This window comes from Spinacia oleracea, chromosome 2 (genome assembly GCF_020520425.1).
Source record: "Spinacia oleracea cultivar Varoflay chromosome 2, BTI_SOV_V1, whole genome shotgun sequence".
In the NCBI taxonomy this organism is placed as follows: Eukaryota; Viridiplantae; Streptophyta; class Magnoliopsida; order Caryophyllales; family Amaranthaceae; genus Spinacia; species Spinacia oleracea.
The window spans coordinates 23,062,383-23,079,844 of NC_079488.1; the positions used below are offsets into that span (position 1 = coordinate 23,062,383).

The 17,462-nt window shown below is 38.1% G+C and overlaps 1 protein-coding gene across 1 annotated transcript; it reads right to left on the reverse strand.

Moving 5' to 3' along the window:
- Window positions 1–15,360: 15,360 nt before the first annotated feature.
- Window positions 15,361–17,401, reverse strand: LOC130467275 (uncharacterized). Its single transcript, XM_056835745.1, has 3 exons — window positions 16,488–17,401; window positions 16,071–16,391; window positions 15,361–15,637 (listed from the first exon to the last, which is right to left on the reverse strand). Exons 1-3 carry the CDS (start codon window positions 17,399–17,401, stop codon window positions 15,361–15,363), a joined length of 1,512 nt encoding a protein of 503 aa, XP_056691723.1.
- Between the last annotated feature and the right edge of the window lie 61 nt (window positions 17,402–17,462).

Here is a 17,462-nt window from a genome sequence, read left to right on the forward strand (position 1 = left end):
TTTATTTTAAAGAGATGTTTTATGGATCTGCTAGATTAGTCAATGGACTTTATTTATTAGATCACGACAAACATGTTTATAACATAAATACCAAAAAGGCCAAAAAGGATGATTCAGATCTCACCTATCTGTGGCATTGTCGATTAGGCCATATAAACTTGAAACGCTTAGAAAGACTTCAAAGGGAAGGAATTCTATAACCATTTGACTTAGAGGATTATGGTAAATGAGAATCATGTTTACTTGGCAAAATGACAAAGCAACCTTTCTCTAAAGTTGGAGAAAGAGAAAATGAACTATTGGGTTTAATCCATACAGATGTATGTGGACCAATGAGTACAAATTTTAGAGGTGGTTTCAGCTACTTTATCACTTTCACTGATGACTTCAGTAGATATGGTTATGTCTACCTAATGAAGCATAAGTCTGAATCCTTTGACAAATTCAAGGAATTTCAGAGTGAAGTAGAGAATCAATTAGGCAAGAAGATTAAGGCACTGCGGTCTGATAGAGGCGGTGAATATCTGAGCTATGAATTTGATGACCATCTGAAAGAATGTGGAATTCTATCAGAATTGACTCCTCCTGGAACACCACAATGGAACGGTGTGTCGGAGCGGAGGAACAGAACCTTGCTAGACATGGTCAGGTCAATGATGGGTCAGGCCAAACTTCCATTAGAATTTTGGGGACATGCACTAAATACAGCTGCACTCACTATAAATAGAGCTCCGTCTAAAGCTGTCGAAAAGACTCCATATGAGTTATGGTTTGGAAAGCCTCCAAATGTGTCTTTTCTTAAGATTTGGGGATATGAAGTATACGTCAAACGATTAATTTCAGACAAACTTCATCCAAAATCTGACAAATGTATCCTTGTGGGCTATCCAAAGGAAACAAAGGGGTATTACTTCTACAATACATCTGAGAACAAGGTGTTTGTTGCTCGAGATGGTGTCTTTTTGGAGAAAGATCACATTTCCAAAATGACAAGTGGGAGAAAAGTAGACCTCGAAGAAATTCGAGTCGAAAAACAAACTCTAGAGAATGCTCAAGATGACATTCAGGATGAAACTCAGAGATCTTTAGAAGAATCTGGTGAGAATCATGGTCAATCTAGAAATGTTACCCCGCGTAGATCGCAAAGATATAGATCTCAACCGGAAAGGTACTTAGGTATTTTTACGAATGAGAGCTATGACGTTCTATTACTTGAAAGTGATGAACCTGCGACTTACAAACAAGCTATGACGAGCCCTAGCTCCAAGCAATGGCAAGAAGCCATGCAATCTGAATTAGACTCCATGTCTGAAAACCAAGTATGGGATTTGGTCGATTTGCCAGATGGATACCAAGCCATTGGAAGCAAATGGGTTTTCAAACTGAAGAAAGACAAGGATGGGAAACTTGAAGTTTTCAAAGCTAGATTGGTTGCAAAAGGTTACAGGCAAGTCCACGGTGTGGATTACGATGAAACCTTTTCACCAGTTGCAATGCTAAAGTCTATTCGGATAATGTTAGCAATCGCTGCATATTACGATTACGAAATATGGCAGATGGATGTCAAAACTGCTTTCTTAAACGGCGTTTTAACAGAAACCGTGTTTATGACACAGCCTGAAGGTTTTGAAGATCCAAAGAATGCTAAAAAGGTATGCAAGCTAAAGAAGTCAATCTACGGATTGAAGCAGGCATCCAGGAGCTGGAATATACGTTTTGATGAAGCAGTCAGTGACTTTGGTTTCATCAAGAACGCAGACGAATCTTGTGTATACAAGAAGGTCAGTGGGAGCAAAATTGCTTTCCTAGTATTATATGTCGACGACATATTACTTATCGGAAATGACATTCCTATGTTGAACTCTGTCAAGATTTGGCTTGGGAAATGTTTTTCGATGAAAGATCTAGGAGAAGCACAATACATATTGGGCATCAAGATTTACAGAGATAGATCTAAAAAGATGATTGGACTTAGTCAAAGCACTTATATCAATAAGGTGCTTGATAGGTTCAAGATGGCAGACTCCAAGCGAGGCTACCTTCCCATGTCTCATGGAATAACTCTAAGCAAGACTCAGTGCCCAAAAACACTTGATGAGCGTAGACGAATGAATGGGATTCCATATGCATCATTGATTGGTTCAATAATGTATGCTATGATATGTACACGCCCGGATGTTGCGTACGCACTCAGTGCTACGAGCAGATACCAGTCAGACCCAGGAGAGGCACATTGGACTGCTGCCAAGAATATTCTGAAGTACCTGAAAAGGCACAAAGATGACTTCCTGGTCTATGGTGGAGATGATGAATTAATTGTTAAAGGCTATACGGACGCAAGTTTCCAAACCGACAAAGATGATTTCAGATCACAGTCTGGGTTTGTCTTCTGCCTCAACGGAGGTGCAGTAAGCTGGAAAAGTACTAAGCAAAGCACCATTGCGGATTCTACAACTGAAGCGGAGTACATTGCTGCACATGAAGCAGCAAAGGAAGCTATATGGCTAAGGAAGTTCATAGGTGAACTTGGTGTAGTCCCCTCCATTAAAGGACCAATAGCCCTGTATTGTGACAATAACGGAGCTATTGCACAGGCAAAGGAGCCTAGACACCACCAGAGAGTCAAGCATGTACTTCGTAGATTTCACCTTCTACGAGAGTTCGTTGAAAGAAAAGAAGTCGAGATAAAAAAGATTGGAACTGATGACAACATATCAGATCCATTGACTAAACCTCTGCCGCAGGCAAAGCACAACTCGCACACTGCAGCTATGGGAATCAAGCATATTGGAGAATGGCTTTGATATCCCTGTTTAATGTTTTAAAGTTTTAGAGTTTAAATCTTTGTAAAACATTATTGGTTAATCATTCACAATAAATGAAAAGAATTCATTTTTCCATTTAATTTGTGGTTTATTAAATGATGAGTCCCTTCAATTTGACGATATATTCAAGATAGACTGTCAGGACCAGTCCTGTGACTAAGAAATGTCTATCAAGTGAACTTGAATGTCAAAGGTTGAAAATGGTCCCTAGTCGGAGTTTTCTATAAAATTGGACGCATAGAAAACGTTAGACGACTAGAATGCAAGATGACTAGTAGTTCTGTTTCTTGAACTATGTGGACATGGAAATGTCATAATCATTTGCATAGATACTTACTTTGGGAAGACTAGTATCGGACAAGACCTATGAAACTTTACTGTAAGAGATGAAAATCTGTCATAAGTAAATTTCATTAAATTATTAGACACTAAATCCTCAATACCTGAGTGATTTGAGATTACTTGTTTGAGAACTGGTTGCTTTGACGTTGACCAACCGTTGCACCGTAAAAGGAGGCTATAAAGGCAACGCTCAGGTAATCACCTATCAAACGAAGTCTAATCTCAAGATCGCAAGATTGGGATTGTCCTCCCATAAATCGGGATGAGATGCTTAAAAGTTGTACAAGGCCACTCGGAAAGCTAGAAACTGTGAAATGCATGGCCGTGCTCGGATGAATCATAGGCTATGATTATCTGTTTATTTGAACAGTTGAACTCTGAAACCGAGGAACACCTCTGGACATAATAAGGATGACAACTCTTACCTTATGTTCAAGAGCAAGCATCGAGCGACAAAGGAATTAGGAAATGCACACTTGTCCCTAAGGACAAGTGGGAGACTGAAGGAAATAATGCCCTTGGTCCAAGTAAGCATTCAATGTTAAGTCTAATAAATGCGGTTCAGTATTAATTAACAAGTTAATAATTCAGTGAGATCAAGTGAGCTGAATGCCTAGCTAGAGGCCGCTTCAGTTCAAGTGGAATTAATGATATTAATCCACAGCTTACTCTTGACTGAACCCGTAGGGTCACACAAATAGTACGTAAACGGATCAAGTATTTAATGGCATTAAATACTCCATCTATGGATATTCGGAATCGACGGATCTTGGTTTCAGTGGGAGCTAAGATCGTCACAGGCAAGAAATGAATACTCCGGAAACGATGATATTGCCGAAAACGGAAATATGGATCGTATCGGAAATATAAATATTATCCAAGTCGTAGATGTTGCCGGAAACGGAAACATGGTACGTATCGGAAAATATTATCGGAAATGGAAATATTGCCGGAATCGGAAATATTGCCGGAAACGGAAATATTGTCAGAATCGGAAATATTATCGGAATCGGAAAATAATTCCGGAAACAGAAATATTAAATATTTGTTCGAAACGGAAATTGATTCCGGAATCGGAAATATTAAATATTGTTCGTATCGGAAATGAATTCCGGAACCGGGAAATTAATCGGAAGCGTATCGTACGAATAAACATCGGACGAGCTTGCTAGACGCAAGGCCTAGCACGAAGCTAGGCCCAACGCCTAGCAAAGCCCGCGCGCGACCAAAGCAAGAAAAGCCCAAACGCGAGAGCAAGGCCAGCAGGCGCGCGCCCTGTTAGGTTATGATACATATGACAATTCATAAATCATGCGGAAAAAACCATATACCCAGGAAAACATATTATTTACACATAATCATTTAGCATAGAATAGATGCATACTCTTTGTTGCGTGCCTTCCCTAGCTGCGCCCGAACCGAACAAGAACAAGTCTTTAGGACTCCAAGTGTCGTCCCTCCGTAGATAGTCCACAGCACGTCCGGATCCGCCTTAAGATTGACCAACTAGAATCGCCCTTAAGGTTCTAATATTTTCGGTTAGGTAGGCAAGAATATTGGCTGATTTTTCTGCTTAAAAATCTTAGTTTTGAATACTTAAAACTTGTTGTATAAATAATGACCCCTAGGCCTTTATTTATAGAGTTATGGAAAAGGAATCGTAATCCTAGTAGGATACGAATTAATTGAAATTAGAGTCCTACATGAATTCTATTTAATTAATTTATCCAATTAGGAATAGAAATTTAATCATACACTGACTCTTGTAGATTTAGGAATCACGCATGAGCACAAACTCACACACACACGGCAGCCACAAGGGCTGCCCATGCGCGTGCGAGCAGCAGCCCACGCAGCGCGGCCCACGCATCCGTGGCCTTGGCGCGCGCTGGGCCTGCCTTGCGGTAGGCCTGGGCGCTGCCTTGGCTGGGCTTGTGGCGTGCGTGCTTGCTGGGCGATGGCCCGGCTTCGTGCTGGGCCTTCGTCCGGCAGGCCTCGTCCGATGCTAATTCGTACGATACGCTTCCGATTAAATTTCCAGTTCCGGAATTTATTTCCGATACGAACAATATTTAATATTTCCGATTCCGGAATTAATTTCCGTTTCGAACAAATATTTAATATTTCCGTTTCCGGAATTATTTTCCGATTCCGGTAATATTTCCGATTCTGACAATATTTCCGTTTCCGGCAATATTTCCGATTCTGGTAATATTTCCATTTCCAATAATATTTTCCGATACGTACCATGTTTCCGTTTCCGGCAACATCTACGACTTGGATAATATTCATATTTCCGATACGATCCATATTTCCGTTTCCGGCAATATCATCGTTTCCGGAGTATTCATTCCTTGCCTGTGACGATCTTAGCTCCCACTGAAACCAAGATCGTCGGTTCCGAATATTCATAGATGGAGTATTTAATGCTATTAAATACTTGATCCGTTTACGTACTATTTGTGTGACCCTACGGGTTCAGTCAAGAGTAAGCTGTGGATTAATATCATTAATTCCACTTGAACTGAAGCGGCCTCTAGCTAGGCATTCAGCTCACTTGATCTCACTGAATTATTAACTTGTTAATTAATACTGAACCGCATTTATTAGACTTAACATAGAATGCATACTTGGACCAAGGGCATTATTTCCTTCAGTCTCCCACTTGTCCTTAGGGACAAGTGTGCATTTCCTAATTCCTTTGTCGCTCGATGCTTGCTCTTGAACATAAGGTAAGAGTTGTCATCCTTATTATGTCCAGAGGTGTTCCTCGGTTTCAGAGTTCAACTGATCAAATAAACAGATAATCATAGCCTATGATTCATCCGAGCACGGCCATGCATTTCACAGTTTCTAGCTCTCCGAGTGGCCTTGTACAACTTTTAAGCATCTCATCCCGATTTATGGGAGGACAATCCCAATCTTGCGATCTTGAGATTAGACTTCGTTTGATAGGTGATTACCTGAGCGTTGCCTTTTATAGCCTCCTTTTACGGTGCGACGGTTGGTCAACGTCAAAGCAACCAGTTCTCAAACAAGTAATCTCAAATCACTCAGGTATTGAGGATTTAGTGTCTAATAATTTAATGAAATTTACTTATGACAGACTTTCATCTCTTACAGTAAAGTTTCATAGGTCTCGTCCGATACTAGTCTTCCCAAAGTAAGTATCTATGCAAATGATTATGACATTGCCATGTCCACATAGTTCAAGAAACAGAACTACTAGTCATCTTGCATTCTAGTCGTCTAACGTTTTCTATGCGTCCAATTTTATAGAAAACTCCGACTAGGGACCATTTTCAACTTTTGACATTCAAGTTCACTTGATAGACATTTCTTAGTCACAGGACTGGTCCTGACAGTCTATCTTGAATATATTGTCAAATTGAAGGGACTCATCATTTAATACTAAACCAAGATTAAATGGAATATGAAAATACATTTCATATATGATAAATGTTCAACCCCAATGTTTTATAACCATGGGCCTCAAACCCATCTTCTAAAACAATTCATGGAATTCAAAGCTATGCTTGATTTCCAGTGCTACAACGTGAGTGTTGCTTCTCACTTGTTGCATAGGTTTAGTTATCATGCTTTGCCAATCTTAATATCCTTTTCATCGAATGTTCTTCGAGATATGATGATAAGATCTTTTCGAGTTTGTTTATTATGTGATCTAGTCTTTCTTACTTCGATGGTGGTTTTACTCACTTTGCAATGAAGAACCATCAAGTTAGCAGACGTTTTTCTTGCTTCAAGAGTGGTTCTACGCATTTTTCAATGAAGAACCATCAAGCCAGCAGATAGGTGATCTACCCAAGTTCAGTGAAGAACTTTAAACAACCCTGTTTTATTGCTTCTTAGGCAATAATTACTTTTACTTCAACTGTATAGGTTGCTAGTGATGCTTTGTTTGGATTTACCTATCCAAGCAGTTCATAGATATGTGGAAGACTCTCCAACTATATCTTAGAACATAGAAATTATTATTTTAATTTCCCACGCAACAACTCATGGTCTCCAATCCATGTTGCCATTTCAAAACACGATGCTCTATAGCTCGTCCTTATCAATGGTTAACTCCAAAGGGTCTTGCTTGATCCTTTGCCAGTGTTTATGCGTGTAGCATCAATATTTAGCATATCTTTATTTCCTTGAATCAAGAATCTATTCCTATGTACCTTTTCAAGCACCATAAGTATTCTTGATCTCAATCTAGTTGATCTTCACTTAGATCAATAGAGATTGGTATATGTTCGTCATGCCTAAAGTCATACGATACGTTTTTTTGGCGATCCTCATATTATATCATACATGATAAATTCTTTTGCAGAATAATTCCCAATTGAATTCTATTCATGTAACTTCAGCTCATCTAGTTTCAGTAGATACTAAATCCAGCTAAATTCTTTGACATATAATATAGGTTTAAGAATCTTACTTAGATTCTTTGATGTTTAACTTAGTAAATGCTTATACATAGTTCAAACATCCTTTACTTAGATTTATTCATATGGGTCGAATATCTCCAATGGAGTCTTTCGTGTTTGATTTAGTAAATGCCATTACTTAATCCAAAATAATATCATAAGATCTTTGTAAATAGATCTTAATACCCAGTATGTACTAAGTTTCGCCATGGTCCATTATTGATGAATAATTTCAAATCTAAGTCATTAGCATTTGAATGTTATTTCACAATAGAGAGATATGTGTGTGATACACATAGGACCAATTAAGTTTTTATGTACTCCCACTAAATTTCTTATATATCTATAAGAATCATGTATATTTTATGAAACTAAAATGCTTATTAGCTTCACTTAAAATACAGTTCCAATTCCCAATTGCTTGCTTAAATCTGTACTTTTTATAAGCTAGCTTTCCTTTTCAAGCATTTATTTGGATCCACAAATCCTATGACATACCATGTACATAGTTTATTCCAACATTTGATTGAGGAAGTTTTGTCATCCAATTGCTATATGTACCAATATGCAATCATTGCTTGAATATAGACTTGAGCATTACGATTATGCATGAGGTTTCAACACAATCCACACCGTGAACTTGCTTGTAACTTTTAGCAACTAATCTAGCTTTGTGTGTGAACACAATTCAATATTTGATGGTTTTTATCCTTTAAAACAAACTTGCAACCAATAGGTGTGAAACTATTCTTGCAAATCAACAAAATTTCAATTTTGTCATCAAAACATTGAGTATGTTTTATGGCCTCTAACCATTTAAAAACATTTGAGTCTATATATGGCCTCTAACCATTTTAGGGAATCTGGGTTTCGTCATAGCTTTCTTACAAGTCACAAACTCTACATGATAATAGTTTGACTGCAAGTTGTAGGTTTCTTCACTATTTAATAGAAGAATCTCATAGTTTCATTGACCAGAACTCTATGCCTACTTGGGTATAGAACATCAAACGATAGAATATCAATAGCCACTTGAAAGTCCTTTGAATATTCTGTTCTCTTTGAAGCACTTGTAAAGTCTTTTAAGAGATATCTATTCTTTAAAGCCACTTGTAAAGTCCTTACAGAATAAGTTCGGATTTTCTGAAGCACTTCGAAAAGCCTCCGGAATGTCCGTTTATGTTTGTTGTTCGCCTCGAAAACTTTCGAGGTCTATTTTCTCCCACTTGTCATTTTGGAAACGAATCTCCAAAAGGACATTATTTCGAGCAAACAAACATTATGTTCTCAAAATTCGTGGTAGAAACAATACCCTTGTGCCTCATTTGAATAAATCATAATGAAACATATATCTATACTTGGGCCTTAGTTTGTCGAAATGACAAACACTAAGCTCCCACTGAGTTTTGCAACTCTCTAGATATATTTTATGAAAAGTTATTCTGGAATTACTTTTCAATAGCTTTGACGAATTTGGTTTAGTTTGGTGGTAGTTGAGCATTTTGTTTTAGAAATTATAGGAAAAGTTTTTATGATTCATCATTGATCGAATCAAGTACTAATTGACTTCGATTATTCCAACTACGATATGCCATATCTTATGGACTAGATTGTGAAATTACAACCCACAATCACTGATGATCATATTTGGTCTCAAGTAATCATTAACATGATCTAACCTAGATCTTTATGATTTCTTGCCAAGTGGATTTTATACTTCTGAATCTTTGAACTAGCCAAACAGATTCAACTTATATCACATTTGAGTAAATAAACCTATATTCACTTAAATCCATGTGAAATAATAAAGTCATAAAACCTTTCTTTAGCTTTGAACTCTATCGTCTAGGCGTTCTAACAATAGTTCATATCTTTTGTTACTTTCAACAAGTAAGACTAGCTTGTCTTGAATTGATCAATCAACTTTCAAAAGTCCATCAAAATAGAGCTTTTGAATGTTAACTTATTGATATGGTCTAAGCAACAATGCCAAAGATTAGTGGAACTCAAATCAAGGGGTTGATTTGAACCTAGTAAAGTTCTTTAAAGAGTTGTTTGTTTTAATCAAGCATATTGACTCAACCTGTAATTGACCATTTCATTCAAATAAACAAACAAACATTGTTTTTGTTTTTCTTGAATGTGAGTCTTTCTGTGTTTGAAAACAGAAATTTAGGTATGTTGATTATGAAACAAAATAGCCATTAAGTTCCAGCCTTTGAAAGGACTTAAAACAAACTTAGATGACCCTACAATTAATGTAGCAATGCCATGCTTCATTTCCCACTTGTAGGTCATTAGTGTATCCTAGCTTCCATTGTTTGAGTTATTACCGAAGTAAGAACCTCAAGCGGTATATGATACCAAGGAAGTTTGATTGCTAGGTCACTCCTCTTTAAACATAAACTTATAGGTAGAAACGGAATCGTAAATTCCTTTCATATGTTCCTTTGTTTTCCTATTTCTTGTACCCTTTCTTATAGTCTTAAGAATTGAATTCTTTAGTTTTGACTTTTATATTTTGTTAGACATGTCCAATGTCACCAACAAGGTTCCATTTTAATTTATGTTGAATATTCTGTTTCAACTAGATGATCTTACAAGAAGCTTCTAAAGTTCTCTAAGCATCGATCTATTCGAATGTCTAGGGACTAGACTCATTCGAGAATTAAATGGACAAAGATATTAGGTTGTTAACCATTGGTAAAGCTGAGCGTTTAAGCTCAATGCTTTATGATCTCAAAACCACATTGTATTTTGAATTCACAAGCACCAATTGGTTTGCCATTCGATTTTGATCTTCGAAAACAACCATAAAAGTCGCTAAAAGAAACGTACATTTTAAATTGCTCACTTTCTCTCATTTCCGTGAATCGTTCTTGGATTCACTACCAATCGAGGAAATTTACTGTTACCTTTCTAAAAGGATTTATTGCAGTGCAAGATATTTAATTATAAACAATAATTAAAACATACATTGAAGCATGCAAAGTCTAAACATTTATCATGAATAATAACTTGAAATTAAAGCAACCATGCAATTCAAACAAGTTATTAGCATTTTATTCGATTTTATTGTTCCGGCAGGTGTGAATAAAATGATTCCAAGATCCTAAAATCATTGAAGAACTAAGCACAGTTTGTCGACTTAATCCTAGAACATCTTAGGTAAGCAAAAGCCTTTTGCTAATAGTCTAGAAACTATTCTTGGTTGATAGGTACGTCTAAGAACTTATTAGGTAAACCTATCGAATTTGCCACGACATAAAAGGACTCCTTACTTATATCGTTGAGTTTCACCAAAACTAACATGTACTCACAATTATTTGTGTACCTTGCCCCTTTAGGACCAATAAGTAACACCTCGCTGAGCGAAAACTATTACTAGATTGATGTAAAGGATATCCAAGCAAGTGTATATTTTGGCATGGCACCTTTTAACTCAATTTTTAAGTTTGGAACTTAAGGCTCTTACTATGTTGGTTAGATTTTAAGTGAACTAAAATCCTTAATCATGCAACATAATCAAGCTTTTGATCTCATGCATTTTAAGACATATTTAAAGCAATAAATAACTTAAAACATGCATAAGATATTTGTGATCTAGTATGGCCCGACTTCATCTTGAAGCTTTGACTTCAAAGTCCGTCTTGAAAATCTCCGTGGGAGGCACCATTTTCTTCAAATAGGATAAGCTATAACTAATTACAACTATTTGATGGTTCGCAGACCATATTTGAATTGAAAAATAACTTTGGTACTTTAGACCAATTACATTCAAATTAATGGTACGCAGACCATATTTTCTATCCTATTTGGGCCATACTAGTCACTTCATAACCTGCAAAACAGTACATATACAATATATACCATTCACCCATTCATTATCATGAATGGCCCACATAGCTGGTTAGTAAAACACATTATGCATCACGTAAACATTTGCAGCAATTAATCAAGGGCACCAATAATCTACCAATTATTCAGTCCTTATTAATTCTAATCAAGTTGTTTTAACCTTAAGGATTTGTAGACCTAATCAAGAGTTTATGACTAAAAAGCGCTCCCACTTAAACCAATAAATTCATATGCTTTACCAATTTTAAACATAAAAATGTATTTCTAGTCCAACCGGAAACATACAAATTTAATTAAAATTTAAAGCTCATATCAATTTATAATTGAATCCAAAAATTTAATTTAATTTCAGTCGTATTTAAATTAATTCATGATTTTAATTTTAGTAAAATAATTAGAATAAATAACATTTATTATAATTATAATATTCAAAATTAAAATCCAAGAAAATAATTCAAATTATTAATTTTAAAATCAATTAAAATTACCTGAACTGAAATTTTCAAATTAAACATTCAAAACGATCTAATCGTAACGCAAACACCCTACGCGTTGCACGCCCATGGACCGTACGCACACAGCCATTGCTGGCCATGAGCGCGCAGCCCATGCGCTCGTCGCATAGCTGCTGCTTCCCTATCGCAAGCCTCCGCACACATTGTGCTCGCTGCGCGCGCCAGCGCTCATCGCACGCGAGCTATCGCTCGCAGTGCGCGCGCGCGACATCGCTCGCTGGGCGCGCGACATCGCTCGCTGCGCGCGCGAGCCATCGCTCGCTGGCGCGAGCCATCGCTCGCTGGGGCGCGACATCGCTCGCTGGGCGGGCGACATCGCGCGCTGTGCGCGCGAGTAATGCTGGGCGCAGCGCTCGTGGCACGCGAGCTTGCGCTCGCTGCGCGCGAGGCTGCGCGCTCTTGTGCGAGGCAGCGCGCGCTGTGGCGCAGCTCGCTTGCTGCCCACACGCGACTGCCTTGGCTCGCCCTTCGCCCATGCCCATTCGTTCATTGCTCGTGGCACACGACACAAGGCAGGGCTGCTGCCTTGTGCTCGTGCACTACGCCCTTGCTCATTGCATTCGTGCCGCACGGGCGACGAGCTCCCTTGCTCGTCGTCGCATGCCCGCATTATACAACACCCCTTAAGGGTAACACGAAGCGTCCATTGCTTCGTGCGTGCAAGTTATATGAACGAATCGCATAAAAAATTTAAAATTTATATTTAAAATTAATGACAAATTAATAAATATTATTAATTTCATAATTTTAGGGCGAAAAAATCGAAAATTTATTATCCAATTGATTTCCGATTGTTATGGATTCAAGTCTAGGTCATAAAAATTTAAAATTTATCGTAAATTTACAATTTTTATGGTGGTTTTTAATCATAGGTTTCTAATTAAATTACAATTAATTATGAAAATCAAATTAATTCTAAATTATTCTAATTTTCAACAAATTAATCATAATTACAAATTAGATTGCATAATTAACAAGACTTGGCATTCAAACTTGTTAAACATATGCAGTAGGTCAATCAAAAATTCAAGATTTATCAACAAGAATCGCAAAAATTTAATTTAACATCTTAAATTTACGAAATTTTGCATTCGAAAAACTAAAACCTTCGAAAAGTCATAGTTAGGCTTCGAATTTGAGAATTCTGGGTTCGGCAGAAAAATACTTTTTTTGTCAAAATTTTAGAATGCCTTTTACATGCGGAATTGACACAAAAATCACTCGATTTGGATGAGTAACGAAGAAACTGCCGAAAAACTGCGTACGTATAATTAAATAAACGCAATTTGCAATTAATTAACAATTACGAAAATTAATCACCCCTTTTAATTCTTGCAAATTTGTAATATTTAACCATGTTCATGCAATTTAGATTATGAAAATAATAAGGGGCTCGTGATACCACTGTTAGGTTATGATACATATGACAATTCATAAATCATGCGGAAAAAAACCATATACCCAGGAAAACATATTATTTACACATAATCATTTAGCATAGAATAGATGCATACTCTTTGTTGCGTGCCTTCCCTAGCTGCGCCCGAACCGAACAAGAACAAGTCTTTAGGACTCCAAGTGTCGTCCCTCCGTAGATAGTCCACAGCACGTCCGGATCCGCCTTAAGATTGACCAACTAGAATCGCCCTTAAGGTTCTAATATTTTCGGTTAGGTAGGCAAGAATATTGGCTGATTTTTCTGCTTAAAAATCTTAGTTTTGAATACTTAAAACTTGTTGTATAAATAATGACCCCTAGGCCTTTATTTATAGAGTTATGGAAAAGGAATCGTAATCCTAGTAGGATACGAATTAATTGAAATTAGAATCCTACATGAATTCTATTTAATTAATTTATCCAATTAGGAATAGAAATTTAATCATACACTGACTCTTGTAGATTTAGGAATCACGCATGAGCACAAACTCACACACACACGGCAGCCACAAGGGCTGCCCATGCGCGTGCGAGCAGCAGCCCACGCAGCGCGGCCCACGCATCCGTGGCCTTGGCGCGCGCTGGGCCTGCCTTGCGGTAGGCCTGGGCGCTGCCTTGGCTGGGCTTGTGGCGTGCGTGCTTGCTGGGCGATGGCCCGGCTTCGTGCTGGGCCTTCGTCCGGCAGGCCTCGTCCGATGCTAATTCGTACGATACGCTTCCGATTAAATTTCCAGTTCCGGAATTTATTTCCGATACGAACAATATTTAATATTTCCGATTCCGGAATTAATTTCCGTTTCGAACAAATATTTAATATTTCCGTTTCCGGAATTATTTTCCGATTCCGGTAATATTTCCGATTCTGACAATATTTCCGTTTCCGGCAATATTTCCGATTCTGGTAATATTTCCATTTCCAATAATATTTTCCGATACGTACCATGTTTCCGTTTCCGGCAACATCTACGACTTGGATAATATTCATATTTCCGATACGATCCATATTTCCGTTTCCGGCAATATCATCGTTTCCGGAGTATTCATTCCTTGCCTGTGACGATCTTAGCTCCCACTGAAACCAAGATCCGTCGGTTCCGAATATTCATAGATGGAGTATTTAATGCTATTAAATACTTGATCCGTTTACGTACTATTTGTGTGACCCTACGGGTTCAGTCAAGAGTAAGCTGTGGATTAATATCATTAATTCCACTTGAACTGAAGCGGCCTCTAGCTAGGCATTCAGCTCACTTGATCTCACTGAATTATTAACTTGTTAATTAATACTGAACCGCATTTATTAGACTTAACATAGAATGCATACTTGGACCAAGGGCATTATTTCCTTCACGCCCCTCGTGGGCTGCGAGCACTTGCTGGGCCTGGGCTCAGCGCGCGCGCGCACGGCGCCCCTCGTGGGCTGCTGCGCCTGCGTGAGTGTTTGTGCTTGCGTACGAAACCTTGATCGGTTAGGATTCGTATAAGATTAATTCCCTAAGTCTACTAGATGAATTAAGTGATTGAATTTTAGATTAATTCAGATTCACTAAATTGTTTCCTAGTAGGATTCTAATATCCGATACCCATGCCCTATAAATAGGTGATCAATGCTCACAATTTATATCGTGTATTCAAGTATTCAAAGTGATTTTTGAGAGCAAAATTCAGTCATACAATTGCCTATAAAGTGCCAAAAATTCTAAGTACCTTAAGGGCGATCCTAGTTGGTCAAGCTTAAGGCGGATCCGGACGTGCTGTGGACTATCTACGGAGGGGCGACACTTGGAGTCCTAAAGACTTGTTCTTGTTCGGTTCGGGCGCAGCTAGGGAAGACACGCAACAAAGAGTATGCATCTAAACTATGCTAAATGATTATGTGTAAATAATATGCTTTCCTGGCTTTATGGTTTTTCCGCATGATTTATGAATTGTCATATGTATCATAACCTAACAAGCCCACCATTGGGCTTTATCCCTCTTCAAACTGGGGTAGTGTGCAAAGTATACTTGACTAACTTGGTAAGACAATACAAACGGGTCATACTTTGGGTATCTCTTAGAATGATTGACCTCAACAAGTTTGTATTGTTCATGAATATTCATACCCTTCACGGAATCCATCCAGCTGCACTTAAACAAGATTGTCTTGTACTCTTGAAGCTTACCACAATAAGAAAGTTCAACCACCTCCTCCAAAATGCCAAAGTAGTCAACTTCATCAGGACTTTGTACACACACTCCATAATTCATAATTGACTTGTGTTTGCCGTAGTCATGAGTTTGAAAATTATATCCATTCGCATAGAACCGGCTCCATGTCCTTACTTGTCTAGAGGGGCCCATCGCAAGCGCCCGTGTCACATCATTAGGACTCAAAGACCGGAGAACCTAATTCGTAGAATTAGTTTGTAATTTTTTTTTCCTTTCAATGACTAGTGTAAGTAATATTGTTTATGAATAAAAGCAAAATACAAATAATCTCACATGTGATTTAAACCATTCAGGGAACTAGGCTTCGCATTTACTCCAAATATCCTCCATTACTATGTGAGGTTGAGTTTGGAGAATGTGCTCCTCAAATTTCCTATGGTAATTAAGGAAATAAAGGTTAAATACGTCGTTAGAAGAGTTTACAATAATTAAATTATAGTTTTTACCTCTCATATTCACCTAAGATGCCACTTTTTGCAAGCACATAAAGATGTGCTCGATCATACTCCATGTCTTGCAAGAAGCGCAAACGGCCATTAGTAGGTGCACGACCACAATCAACCCTGAACATCTCGGGGATATTAACGTCATGTTGGTTCTCAACAACCGAATGGAGATTTCTTCCTAGATCCCTTGCTTTGGTGTCAACCCCAGGTTGAAAATAGTGGGAACAAAAGTTCGAAATCTCCTCCATTAGGTAAGCATTGCATATGGAGCCTTCTACACGTGCCTTATTTCCAACCTTACGCTTCAAATGGTTAAGAAACCTATAAATTATGTAAGTTTGATTAATAGTTACTAGTAAACATATAAGATATTTAAAGTAATAATTTATTTACGCTAATTTGTATTATTTTGATTACCTTTCAAATGGGTACATCCACCTGTACTGGACGGGACCACCAACCTTTGCCTCATGTGGAAGATGAACTGGCAAGTGTTCCATTGAGTTGAAAAATGCAGGTGGAAAAATCTTCTCTAGCTTGCACAAGATCTCAGCTATATTCTTATCCAAGCGATCTATGTCACTCGCTTTGATAGTGGGGGCGCATAAGTCTCGGAAGAATTGACTAATCTCTGTAATTGCCTTCCAAACATGCAAGGGAATCAACTCCTTCAAAGCAACCGGAAGTAACCTCTCCATGAAGACATGACAATCGTGGCTCTTCATTCCATATAGCTTGCATGATTGAAGATTAACACACCTGCTCAAGTTTGAAGCATAAGCATCCGGGAATTTCAAGTCTCGAACCCATTCACATAACACCTTCTTTTGAGCCTTGTCAAGTGCAAAGGGTGCTTTGGGCATGGTTTGATTTCCATTTCCAAGCTCTAACTGCCGACGTTTACAATACTTAGCCATATCTTTCCTTGCACTAGTGGTGTCCGAGGTGCTGCCTTTCACATCCATCACAGTGTTTATGAGTTGGTCAAAAAAGTTCTTTTCAATGTGCATGACATCCAAGTTGTGACGAAGAAGCAAATCCTTCCAATATGGGAGTTCCCATAGAATACTTTGTTTGAACCAACCCTTTTTGGCACTCTTCAACTTCTTAAGAGCTTCAGGACCATCAGTTGCTTTAGGCAAGTCCTTCACACATTGCCACAATTCTTCTCCACACATTATATGCGGACCCATGCCATTTTTAACTTTCTTTTTGCAGAAAGTTGTTTTATTCTTTCGAAAAGGGTGATCATGTGGAAGGAATTGTCGATGGCAATCAAACCATGAAACTTTACCTCCATGTTCAAGCCAAAATGCCTTGCTTTTATCCATACAATAAGGGCAAGCCTTATTTCCGGCAGTGGACCATCCAGATAGCATGCCATATGCAGGA

Excerpts from the sequence above, each read along its gene's own strand:
- LOC130467275 (XM_056835745.1), bottom strand. The coding sequence starts at position 17,401 with ATGGATAAAAGCAAGGCATTTTGGCTTGAACATGGAGGTAAAGTTTCA. Across the intron at positions 16,392-16,487 it reads TGGATGTACCCATTTGAAAG|GTTTCTTAACCATTTGAAGC; the intron begins GTAATCAAAATA and ends CATAATTTATAG. Across the intron at positions 15,638-16,070 it reads ATCTTAGGTGAATATGAGAG|TCCTGATGAAGTTGACTACT; the intron begins GTAAAAACTATA and ends GTGTGTACAAAG.